At 43.2% G+C, this 13,007-nt stretch overlaps 1 protein-coding gene across 7 annotated transcripts in view; it reads left to right on the top strand.

Moving 5' to 3' along the window:
- LOC143351799 (kinesin-like protein KIF13A) overlaps positions 1-13,007 on the top strand; it is a 132,791-nt gene that overhangs the window by 101,069 nt on the left and 18,715 nt on the right. For 5 of the 7 annotated variants that reach the window (XM_076783743.1, XM_076783744.1, XM_076783746.1 and 2 more), the window contains exons 3-17: positions 3,049-3,212; positions 4,429-4,697; positions 7,156-7,403; positions 7,988-8,105; positions 8,510-8,722; positions 9,122-9,385; positions 9,469-9,718; positions 9,805-9,947; positions 10,095-10,442; positions 10,702-10,878; positions 11,075-11,597; positions 11,675-11,896; positions 12,082-12,348; positions 12,409-12,591; positions 12,790-12,981. In XM_076783743.1, the coding sequence (XP_076639858.1) occupies positions 3,049-3,212; positions 4,429-4,697; positions 7,156-7,403; positions 7,988-8,105; positions 8,510-8,722; positions 9,122-9,385; positions 9,469-9,718; positions 9,805-9,947; positions 10,095-10,442; positions 10,702-10,878; positions 11,075-11,597; positions 11,675-11,896; positions 12,082-12,348; positions 12,409-12,591; positions 12,790-12,981 (3,581 nt within the window). The remainder of the gene's footprint in view (positions 1-3,048; positions 3,213-4,428; positions 4,698-7,155; positions 7,404-7,987; positions 8,106-8,509; positions 8,723-9,121; positions 9,386-9,468; positions 9,719-9,804; positions 9,948-10,094; positions 10,443-10,701; positions 10,879-11,074; positions 11,598-11,674; positions 11,897-12,081; positions 12,349-12,408; positions 12,592-12,789; positions 12,982-13,007) is intronic. The other 2 variants (XM_076783745.1, XM_076783747.1) reach the window with 1 other exon arrangement.

Below are 13,007 nucleotides of genomic sequence, written 5' to 3'. Positions count from 1 at the left end.
TATTGACATAAAGTTGATTCGAGGGATTTAACTTAACTAGATGTGACGGTCACCGGTGACCCCCATGACATTTAGGAGGATCAAAGACTGTCATTGTGGTTTATAGCTTAGTCTAGCCATTTTTAAGCCAGGTAAGACTATAGAGGTATGATGAACATTGACGTAGAATTGAATTAAGGGATTTGAGTTAACTTGTTGAGCCGTGCAACCTAAATTTGGACTGGCGTCAAAGTCATGAGGCTGCGATGACTCGCCGTTGCCGCGGACTAAATGTTCCAGTTTTTCTCCGGGGCGGAAAAACCGATGGAAACTGATTACTCGAGGAGAAAATGCGACGGGAAATCAATAGTTGCCCGATGCGTATAACACGCCTGGTCGTTTCGAACGAGTCCGACTCTTTTGACGTTTGAGACAGGGTCGTGCTCTGATATCCAGGACAAGAGGAAATCGCTTTCATTTCCAGCGTGCGCCACGTGTGTTTCCTCCTCTATCTCCGATAATAGCCCGTGAAAATGAAATCTCATCTTATTTTCGTTAAGCCCCCTGCAAACGTGACTCAAAAATCACACGCACATGAAGCTTCCATTTTGCTCCAATGTTCACCATTCTTGAGAGGACAAGCTCAATTTAAAAATTTTCCTAAGACCCTTCTCCAATGATCTGCAAAAAAGTCAATATTTTGAAACTTAATACAGGGATGACTCTAGTAATTGAACCGGACTATTTAGGAAAAAATCTGTATTTTCAGAGCCTCCATTTTGGTCCAATGTTCACTATTTTAACCTAAAATATTGATCCTTCCCCAACAGTATGATGTAAGATTTGAATCTTTACGCAAACGAAATAAACAAATTTCGTTTCAAAACTAGGCTAACTCTGTAAACTTAGCAGCATCGACAGATATCTGCTTCCCAATATTTATCGAGATAGAAACGTCACGATAAAATCTTATCCGCGTCTGTGTATCAAAATCGTTGATACAGGTATTTAGTTACGTAATAAAAACATTTATCGCCGGTTTGGCAGGCAAATCTTTCAAATTATCGACCCCCATGATAATTGCATTTCACATTATAATACAGATTAACCGGCGATAAACGCATACAGAGGATTTCTGAAGGTAAATTAGTTTTATTGCCCGTGATTAATTCGTTAGCGATAGGTTTCGTACGGATTTGGTTCCCTCTCCGGGGAAACAATCGAATTTAATATCGCGGATGCTTTTAGCGCGAGAAAGGGTTGCTAAACGAACTTCCGCGGCGGACAATGCTCGGAATTTTTCCGATATCGACGTCCCGTGGGCCTGGTAAATCAAGGAAAAACGGGGAAATATTTCTAATTATCGATATAATGTTATTGTTTCGCGCGGGAAACTCCTGGGAACGCGACGAAACTCTGGCCGGAAAGAGTTAACATTGATAAATGTCTGCAAATATGTCCGTTGCTAAGTTGATATACAGCGTGTTCGGCCACCCCTGGGAAAAATTTTAATGGAAGATTCTAGAGGCCAAAAGAAGACGAAAATCAAGGATACTAATTTGTTTATTGAGGCATCGTTAAAAAGTTATAGAAACATTTACAGCCACACGGTATATTTTCGGTAAAGAATTTTTTTCTCGAAAGTGCGTAGGATTTCGGGGGTATGTCTATTCACCAAAAGTAATTGTAATTGACCCCTGCAACTAAATATAATTTTTCTAGAACGATTTGAAATTTTTTTTTTCTGTTGAAAAATTTCCCACCTTCTCGAATTTTTTTCTCGAAACTGAGTAGGATTTCGGGGGTATGTCTATTAACCAAAAATGATTGTAATTGACCCCTGCAACTAAATATAATTTTTTTAGAACGATTTGAAATTTTTTTATTTTGTCGAAAAATTTTACACCTTATCGAATTTTTTTCTCGAAACTGAGTAGGATTTCGGGGGTATGTCTATTCACCAAAAATGATTGTAATTGACCCCTGCAACCGAAAATAATTTTTCCAAAACGATTTGAAATTTTTTTTTTCTGTCGAAAAATTTCCCACCTTATCGAATTTTTTTCTCGAAACTGAGTAGGATTTCGGGGGTATGTCTATTGACCAAAAGTAATTGTAATTGACCCCTGCAACTAAATATAATTTTTCTAGAACGATATGAAATTTTTTTATTTTGTCGAAAAATTTCACACCTTATCGAATTTTTTTCTCGAAACTGAGTAGGATTTCGGGGGTATGTCTATTCACCAAAAATGATTGTAATTGACCCCTGGAACTAAATATAATTTTTCTAGAACGATTTGTAATTTTTTTATTTTATCAAAAAATTTCACATCTTTTCGAATTTTTTTCTAAAATGTGCATAGCATTTCGGGGGTATGTCTATTCACCAAAAATGGTTGTATTTGATCCCAGAACCTAGAAATAATTTTTTTAGAATGATTTGAAATTTTTTAATAACTTTTTAACGAAGCCTCGATAAACAAATTGATATTCTTGATTTTCGTCTTATTTTGTGTAGTTTTGAAGAATGAGAGGACGGGTAATTATTCTTGCGATTCGCAATCAACCTCGCGAATCAGTCTTCGTTTATAATTGATTCCGAAGCTCTATAAGAGCGATTAATTAATTGATGCAAATTACACAATTAAAATTAGTTAAGCTACGCTTTGCTAGTTAGATCAAAGATACATAAATGCTTTTCTACGTAATATACAATACAGAGACTAAAGGAAATATATTTAAAATCTTTTAATATCTAAATTCTCAGCTCATAGAATACTGAGAAAATAAGTAAAACATTTTAACATTTGTTTGTCCAATATTTACGACTTCTTAGCTGGATACTGGACATCAAAAGAAAAATACATATTTTACGATCATTTACCACCTTCTGTTGCTACGAAAAATGCTAATTATTTATGGAATTAATATTAAATTGAAACAACGGCTCAGATTGCTCGCTATTCAGTATGGCGGATAGATGCTGTATCCAATATGGCCGACTCGATATCGTCGAATGCTGCGTTACTCGTTGGTTTAACGTTGAAACTTTTAATATTGTTGCAGGAACAAACCAAAAACATTCGCGTTCGATCACTGTTTCCACTCCCTGGACCCGGCGGCGGAGAGTTTCGCAAGTCAAGAGGTGGTGTTCGACGCCCTGGGACGCGACATTTTGGACAATGCGTTCCAGGGTTACAACGCCTGCATTTTCGCTTATGGTCAAACCGGTAGGTACAAGGAATCTCAATTCCCCCAACCTGTAATATATTTCGACCTTGGGATTCGCGACCTTCCGGAGTAGCCACACCCACGCACTTTGCAGCCGATTAAACTCCCTTCACGCGGAACGTTTCCACGTGCTTTGATCAGTGTCTCGTTTCATTTGCATTGTAACAGCGTGTCGGATTACGGATTTGTCACTTCGCCGTTGGCATTGTGCGGTTTTTAAGTCTCCACGACGGGATTATCGTTACCGACCGAGCGCGGGATTGTCTTTTGCTTGTATCCGAACGTGATTCTTTAATCGCTTTCGCAATCTCCACACGCCATTTTGGAGACAAAACTGAACATACGATAATTGAATATTTACATACAAATAAAATTAAAACGTTACTGTTTTCGTGTAATCAATTTTTTCGCCATAATTGATTCTCAATTTTGACACAATAATTAAAATTGCAAATGATCATTTCAGAAACTAAATAAATAAAAAATTTCTCGATTTAGTCCATTTATTCGCGTCGTCGGATCGTAATTTTCATTAAAGAAACTGCACATAAAAATTTGTTTTCGTCCAGATACCGCCCGTCTTAGCTCGTTTCCTCTGATAACGGAACGTCCTCCATCGTTGTTAGCTTAACGGGAATAACGCAATTAGAGAGGTCAGCGCCGATAAACGTCCACGGTTGATCTCGCGACGAAGACATTGACCCAGACGACGACGAACAACGATCCGCGTGTCGCAACCCCGTGGACGGTTTCGCGAAAAAAAAAAAAAATGAGATTATGCACTTCTAAAGACTCCTTGCATCTTACCCGTGCACTTAGGCGCACGCTTGCCATCGACGAATCGGATTTAACCTTTTCTTTCGTCATCCTCTCAAGCGCTTATGTTCGCAGACGGGAACCTCGTCTCGCGAGCAAATTCTAATAGATAAGAATGCAAAGCCCGGTGAAAGGGATACATATATTCCCAAGAACCCTGACGGATTTACATTTTTACTCGAATGGTCGAAAGATCCCGGAATTAACTGTTCAAAGTCTGTGTGTTTGTGATCTCCCTGTAGCTCCCGCCATTTTTATCCGATCCGGATGAAATTTTGTTGAGATGCTCGTTGCATTCCTAAAATAAAATATAAACTAGTTAATTTCTGGAAAATGTTGCTCATGAAGCAGTGTAGGGGTGTTGTGGGTCGTTGACCTGGGGTTTGGTTGATGTTTAAGGGTCCGGGAAGTCGTACACGATGATGGGTAGCGGCGAGAACAAGGGCATCATACCGCGGCTGTGCGACAACCTGTTCGACATGATAGCGAAGCAGCAGAGCTCGGAGCTCAGCTACAAGGTCGAAGTCTCGTACATGGAGATCTACAACGAGAAGGTGCACGACCTGCTGGATCCGAAGCCTAACAAACACACGCTCAAAGTCAGGGAGCACAATGTCCTGGGGCCGTACGTCGACGGACTCAGTCAACTCGCCGTCACATCGTTCCAGGTAACGAGACGCTCTTCTTGTTTCTCGTCGTTGTTTGCCTTGCCCGGCGAACCCTTCCGCGACTTCCGCCAAAGGCGACGGAAACACCGAGTCGTCGTTCAATTTGCAAACGCTTGGCTTAAATAAATATTTCCACAATTATTTTCGATTCAAGAAAATAGCTCGAATATTTCTCGTTCAATTTCGTTCACCGTTATGAACCAGGAATTAAACCACCGTTGGGGACTCTGAGAGAGAGACGAAACCTTCTCTGGGTACGGATTTGCGTTACGAACGATGCACAATGCCATTAGTTCCAGTAGCCGGAAGACATAAACAAGGAGAGAGAATATGTTTCTGTAAAGAACATCCGCGTTCGTTGCTTTAGAAACAGCCCTTAGGTACACCGAGGCGGCCATTTTGCGAGAGCTATCGGAAATAATAAGATGACGAAAATATCAAATTTTTTCTCCAATTACGAGCATTCGGAAATGAAACCAGGTGGCGAGACGTCTGATTAATTTTAAGCTGTTAAGCTCTTCCGTTCCCCCGGTATTATGTTTCATCGTTAACTTCCACCGCGTACAACCTAGATATTTCAATAGGATGAAACTCTGTGTCCTTTGTGAACTTCGTACCACTTGGCTTTCCAGCTCTCCCGTGTATCGGATTACTATAATAGTAACTGATAATAGTAATCGAATTTCACGAAAGGGACTCGTCGGTTTCGCGTACGACGAAATTGCATCTCTCGAAGGCATCGAAAATATCGACAATCGTACCTGGAATTCCGACAAAAATATACATAACTTTTCTATGCCCGTTTCTTTAAAATTCAAGAGCCTAGGTTTAATTTCTTTAAACGAAAAGTCACGTTATCCATGCATGGGTGAAACGTGTTTGTTAGACAGAGTTTAAATCTCGCGGGCTCGACGCCGTGCTTCTATTAGTCGCGTCCCCACTCCAGCGGCAGGAGCCAATCGCGCGTTTCTTCCTGCGTCAGTCGTACGCGTCCTTTTGTCGACGCAACTCGAAAACCACGTGCGATGCACACGCGTCGCGTCGTGGTACTAATGTGTATTTTCATCCATAAATATGATACTCTTAATTAAATGTGAAACCGTGGGGAGTGTTTATTTGAAATCAATCGCTCTGACAGTGTTAAACTTGGAAAATGACGAATAGGTAATAGTAATAATTTACGGGACTGATCCTTAATTGTACGTTTATCAATCGTCAGTGATGTCCACCGTCCTTGCGTATTCTACACAGGGAAGACTGCATCGTTCCTTCTCTATTTATCGCTTGTTTTGACTGGTAACTGGCTCGGTTCCAAAGTGAAACCGTTATGATCAATATCTGTCGTTGCAGTGCTTCATCAATTTAATTTCTGTAACCGGCCATTCGCCGTAGCTGCCAGAAACGAACTATACGTGTAGAACAACCGAAAATAAAAGATTATCAATAACATTTTTTCAAAGCGCTGTAGGTATCGTTAGCATCCATAAAAGGTCCTCCAAAGCGTTTTAACAAAGTCTTAAATTATAAAATAGGCGATTCGTACCGTAGCAAATTAACTTTCTCTCGATATGGACGGTAACAAGGCTGTTGTTTCTCGACTAACGAGACAATCAAAACCAGTCTATCGGCGCAGCTTAACAAATTGATCGAACCGTCGCGATCGTGATCGATCTAAATCAAACGGCTACTGGCGATCGTTCGGCCGTGGTACGAATATTAAACGGACGAAGGTAATGATACACGATCCTTTCAGAAAGTAAAATCAGGTCGTTTTACATACGGCGAAGGCAGTGCCAGCCTCCTTTATGCAACAAACACGTTTCGCGCATACCAGTAACGCGCGATAAGTTTCAATTTGCTACGACGTTACCACGGACGTTAGAAATTATTCTTTCGCGTACATTGTATTTTCAGGGAACGTTCCTTGGCCCTTCATCACGGTAGAACCATCCACAAACCTATTAATTAGCTTCCCGCGATTCGTCGTAATTGCAACGCTTCGGCCATTTGTATTCGTTTAAGAGTAACCGTGCGCTTTCAGATACTAATTAGAATCGTCCGTTAACCGTAATTCCCTAATTTGCCGACACAATCGAGCCGCGTCGATATAAATTCAATCCAAATACAAATTTCATTATTATCCTCGTGCATAACCTAACTTCGAAAAACGAAGCTATTAATTAAAATCCCATGCACGTTTGTGTGCTTTTAAGAGTTAATGCGTTCTTTTAGGAACTAATTAACGCCGTTGTTTAACCGTGATTTTCTATTTACCGTTAGATACGGTCAAATATAAATTTATTTCTTATCGACCAGCCGTGGAACTATTTTAATGCAATTTGTTTGAGACTCGAGCTTTCTCGAGTTTAGGGGGCGCCAGTTTCGCGGAGTTAATTTCTTTGGATCTGTAGTATGACTGTGCGGAGTGGTTGCGTTAAAAGCGTCGACGATTTCGCAGGATATTGACAATCTGATGGCGGAGGGCAACAAGTCGAGGACGGTGGCGGCGACGAACATGAACTCTGAGAGCTCCCGGTCGCACGCAGTGTTCTCCGTGATCCTCACCCAAACGTTGACGGACACCAAAAGCGGCGTCAGCGGGGAGAAGGTCTCCAGAATGAGTTTGGTGGACTTAGCAGGGAGCGAAAGGGCTGTGAAAACTGGGGCAGTGGGCGATAGGCTTAAAGAAGGAAGCAATATAAACAAGTAAGCGCTCGGTAGCGATCTTCTCGGGACGCCATTTTGGCGAACAGTGTCGCTTCTATATTTTCGTCGTATTTTAAAATTAAAAATCTTTAAAAATAACCCAGACCATAGAGATCGAAGGAAATAGTTTTTACTCTGCTTTAAAATCCAGTTCGAACTTTATTTTAAAGTATCTGTTGTAATTTTATGAGAGGAAACTCGTTTGAAAATTGTTCTTGCGGAACGGTTACTTCGGAACTTTTATTAGCAAAAGTTTCGTATTAAATAAAACCCTATATTTACAATATATCGTAACAGTGATGTAATAACAAAAGCAAAACAAGACTTTCAAAGGGATCCAGAACTTTGTTCTCGCCGGAACTTAGAACGCGGGAAGTTTTTATTATGAAAGTTTCGGTTCCAACTGTTCCGTGACGGTTTCAACTTTTACGTTTTATTATAAAATTTACCTGACCGTGTCGCGTATCTTACGGTATGGGTTAATTACATTAAAAGTGCTTAATGGCATCCGCTTAATTGTGATCTTTCACGAAGTCGGCGTTGTGCGATCGATCACGGTATAGAAGAGGCACAAATATTTGCAGATCCCTAACGACGTTGGGTCTAGTCATTTCGAAGCTGGCGGATCAGAATTCCGGAAGTAATAAGAATAAGGACAAGTTCGTGCCGTACAGAGACTCCGTGTTAACGTGGTTGTTGAAGGTATTGTTAATTTTAAGTTAAAATTCTTTGGAAAAGAAATCGAAGAGATAAAGGGACTGTTCGATTTCATTTTCCAAACGAGGAATTTGCACGTTTCGGTTCTGGAAGCATTTGATTAATTTTTCCAAATCTTTCGCGCCACTCATCCCTCCTACGCTTCGCTCTGTCTCACTAATAAAAAAAAATTCGACTAACGAACAAAATGGTGGGCTATAATCTGGCTAATGTAAAATTTTTTTAGAAAGATGTGCAATTTTCGTTAAGTATTGCGATCAGCGGCGACTCGCGCGCTAGAGAAAGTCGAGGGAACAGAGTGTTACAGTTCAGTAGAAGAAATCAGTAAAAAAAAAAATGTTTTATCGATGGAAACTCTCGTCTGTACGTGTGTTGTGTTTCGACTTTAGGACAACCTCGGTGGAAACAGTAAAACCGTGATGGTAGCCACTGTGTCCCCCGCGGCGGACAATTACGAGGAGACGCTTTCCACCCTCCGATACGCGGACAGAGCGAAGAGGATCGTTAATCACGCGGTGGTCAACGAGGATCCCAACGCAAGAATTATTCGGGAACTGAGGCAGGAAGTGGAGACGCTGAAGGAGATGCTGTTGCACGCGACTGTAAGACAAATTACGTTTCGCCAAAGGAAAAACCAAGTCGTTGGAGTAACTTCAGTTGCGTCTTCGAGCGTTTCACAAATTATTTTTATCAAAGGATTAGATGCAAAACGAAATTTAGTTTCGAACAAACATTTTTTCAGGCTGCTAAAGACGATGAGAAAATCATTTAAGAGACTCACCCGGCTAGCATGCTAGGACATTAAAGATTAGCGTTTTAAGCTCGTCGAGCTGCTCCCATCGATCCTAGTCTCTGAGCCCTGTTGATTCTACTTTCGACAGGATTAATAGGACATACGGCGCGCGCGTGACGAGCGATCGAGTTTCACCGTTGCTGAAGTTTCCAACGATGAGCGTGTCTCTGGGTTCCTTCTTTAATTCTGTTTTCCTTCACGCACACAGGGTCAAGGATCGATAGTGGGACAACAACGCACAGACATAACGGAGAAGCTGTCGGAGTCGGAACGATTGATGAAGGAGATGTCGCAGACATGGGAGGAGAAGCTGGTGAAGACAGAGAGGTTGCAGCACGAGAGGCAACAGGCCTTGGAGAAAATGGGTATCAGCGTGCAGGCTTCCGGTATCCAAGTGGAGAAGAACAAGTACTATCTTGTTAATCTCAACGACGATCCCAGCTTGAACGAGTTGCTGGTTTACTATCTGAAAGTACGTACGGAGTAACGAGCGGTTCGCTTACCATATCGGGTATAGGTGATCGGTTGTAACGTCGCCGTGTGTTGTTTGATCAGGAGAGGACGCTGGTCGGCGGACGTTCGGCGAAAACGGACCAGGACATACAGCTGCACGGGCTGGGTATCCTGCCAGAGCACTGCGTGATCACGATAGAGGAGTCTGGCCTCTACATGACGCCGTTGAACGGCGCTAGGTGTTTCGTGAACGGCACGCAGGTGGTGAAAAAAACACCGTTGCTGCACGGCGACAGGATCGTCTGGGGAAATCATCATTTCTTCCGGGTGAACTGTCCCAGGAGCGCAACAGGTACGCTCGAACGAGGCTTTATTGAATTTTAAAAACCACCTTGTCGGGATTATCCGCGGGGAACCGTTGTATGTTTCCCTTCGCAGCGATTAACAGCGAGCCTCAGACGCCCGCTCAGAATATCGATTACAACTTCGCGAGGGAGGAACTGATGCTCAACGAGCTGTCGAACGATCCGATTCAAAGGGCCATTGCTAGACTGGAGAAACAACACGAGGAGGACAAACAGGTAAGCTAAATATTGTCTAGACTTATGGTCATACTTCAACGTGGAAGAATGTTACAAGATGTCTGTGAATGTCCAAGCTAGTCCCGGTATTTGCAGCCTGTATTGTCAGGTAGGAGTCTCGTCGATGGGTTATTTCTTTGTTCGAAGGTCGCGCTGGAGAAGCAGAGGCAAGAGTACGAGCGTCAGTTTCAGCAACTTCGTAATATTCTGTCTCCGTCGACGCCGTATTCACCGTATGTACCGTACGACCCGTTAAGGGGCAGCCAAAGCGGGAAATTGCCCGCCTGCACGCCTACCACGCAAATGCGCGTGGAGAAATGGGCCCAAGAGAGGGACGAGATGTTCAAGCGAAGCTTAGGTCAATTAAAAGCGGACATCTTGAAGGCGAACGCGTTGGTGCAAGAGGCAAACTTCTTGGCGGAGGAGATGGGGAAGCAAACGAAATTTAGCGTCACCCTGCAGATCCCGCCGAACAATTTAAGTCCGAATAGAAAGGTACTCTTGACAAGATGCGCTACGTATAGTAGACACAAAATTATTTGATCGCTTAATACTGTTTTGTTACGCCTACCGTATCGTTGAGCCTCGCTCACTGTATCGTTTCGTCGACTCGCCGTTCTATCTTCCGTTACATTATTTATATTATTTGTTATATTATTTCGATTAACAATTTTTAATTTTGTGACGTTTCAGTTTCCTTTTCTTGTGTTTATTTATTTCTGTTCGTTTTGCTTTCGCACTCTCCGATATGCAGAGTGTATTTTTTCAGCGGGGAGCTTTCGTCAGCGAGCCCGCGATTCTAGTGAAGAGAACGAACATGGGCAGTCAGGTGTGGTCCATGGAGAAGCTAGAAAATAAGTTAGTCGATATGCGGGACATGTACGAGGAGAGAAAAGATCCCAATAATTGTCAACGATTACCTGCCATTAAGGTAATATTATCTCGATTCAGAAAACCCATTTATGCCTTATCAAACTTGATATTGCAATTTGCACCATTTCAGTACCAATTTTTACTTTGGGCATAAATGGGTTAAGGGGGTGTTCTGGTCTGGAGGTTCTAGACTGGAATACCCTCCTTAAGGCAACGAAAGTATATTGACAAGATTAATTCTGTTTTTAAAACAGGATGAAGTGCTGGGAAAGACACAAGACCCGTTCTACGAGTCCCAGGAGAATCACAATCTTATCGGAGTAGCGAATATTTTCTTAGAAGTTCTGTTTCACGACGTTCGGTTAGATTATCATACGCCAATTATCAGCCAACAGGGAGAAGTCGCTGGACGACTGCAGGTTGAAATTAGTCGCATATCCGGCCACTTTCCTCAGGATCGCATCTGCGAGGCGGCGTCCGAGTCGTCCACCGACTCGACATCGTCCGAGCCCGAGGATTATTCTGGATCGAGTCATATCATCTGTCGCGTGACGATAAAACAGGCCACCGGGTTGCCGTTGTCGCTGAGCCATTACGTATTTTGTCAGTATATGTTCTGCGGCCATCCGGAGCCGATAGTGGTCCCAGCCGTGGACAACTCGGAGCAGCTCAACTCAAATTGCCAAACTGGCCAGAGGGACTCTTTGGCGTTCAAGTTCAATCACACGAAAGATTTCACCGTGCCCATAACGGAGGAGTTCATGGAACACTGTGCTGGTAGGAAATCCTCGAACCCGTAGTCCTTTCGAGAGAGGACAAGAGGTTGAATAACGTAAATATATTTTCACCCGCAGAAGGTGCCTTGAGCATAGAAGTTTGGGGCCATCGAAGCGCCGGTTTCTCTCGAAGCAAACCGGGCTGGGAGGTCGAGCAACAGTTGGCCAAAGCTAGATCCCTTGCCGATCGATGGTCAGAGCTGACGCGAAAGATCGAACTCTGGGTCGAAATTCAAGAGCTCAACGAACAAGGAGAGTACTCGCCGGTCGATGTAGTCGTAAAACAGGATATGTGGACGGGTACGTGACGTCCATCTGTATATTTCTTCGACCGCAGCCCGGGAACTCTAACCCTAACCTGGTTTCGCGGTTACCGTGGGTTACTCTAATCCGTCTCGATTAACCAGATTACGGTTAGGGTTAGCGAGCGGTTAGAATTCCTGATCACAAGCTTCTATAACGCAAGCTCGCCCCGTGCCTTTCAGGCGGTATTTATCAATTACGTCAAGGACAGCAACGACGGATACAAGTTCGCGTGAAACCAGTACAAAATTCGGGAACGTTGCCGATAATCTGCCAGTCGATATTGAACATAGCGGTCGGCAGCGTGTCCGTGAGGAATCGCCTTCAGATTCCGTTGGACAGTTACCAGGACGAAGACCTGAGCGTGCTGAGGGAAAAGTGGAGCGAAGCCTTGATGAGAAGGAGGCAGTACCTGGATCAGCAAATTCAGAAACTCATCAATAAACAAGGTATCGTCGTTGACTACGAGGCAATCTTCCCTCGGGGTTCTAATCTAATCTTACGCGCAGAAAAAACAGAACAAGACATAGAACGAGAACAGAGCCTCGTGGATCAGTGGGTCAGCCTGACGGAAGAGAGGAACGCAGTTTTAGTCCCTGCGGCAGGCTCTGGGATTCCTGGTGCGCCTGCCGACTGGAACCCTCCATCGGGCATGGAACCCCATATACCTGTTCTGTTCCTTGATCTCAACGGTACGCTTTCTTTATCCCTTTCACGGTAATACACGGTTGAAATCTGAGCCAGTAGAGAACAAGAAACAGGCTACCTTGTTGGGTTTCGAATTTAATGAAATTTAACCGCTAAACGAGGTTTCCCTTGTGAAACTTCTCTCCCCAGTACTTTGGAGAAGCAAAATGTAATTGCAACCGCGAAATCGAATCTCTGTGCAGCGGACGATCTTTCGACCCACCAGTCAGGGGAGGAAGTTTCCGTGACCGGACTGAACTCCATTCTACCCAAGGAACACGGTAACAAGTTTTACAATTTACCAATAATACGACGCATAGAGAAGGACGTGTGCGCCATCGCTGCTTGGGACTCCAGTATACACGACAACATACACCTGAACAAAGTCACCGATGGTAAATTTGCAATTTGTCTAACTTAA

The sequence above is a fragment of the Colletes latitarsis genome, chromosome 2, assembly GCF_051014445.1.
Source record: "Colletes latitarsis isolate SP2378_abdomen chromosome 2, iyColLati1, whole genome shotgun sequence".
NCBI classification, from domain to species: Eukaryota; Metazoa; Arthropoda; class Insecta; order Hymenoptera; family Colletidae; genus Colletes; species Colletes latitarsis.
The sequence above is the reverse complement of the archived record's forward strand: the minus strand, read 5'-3'. Positions and strand labels throughout refer to the sequence as shown.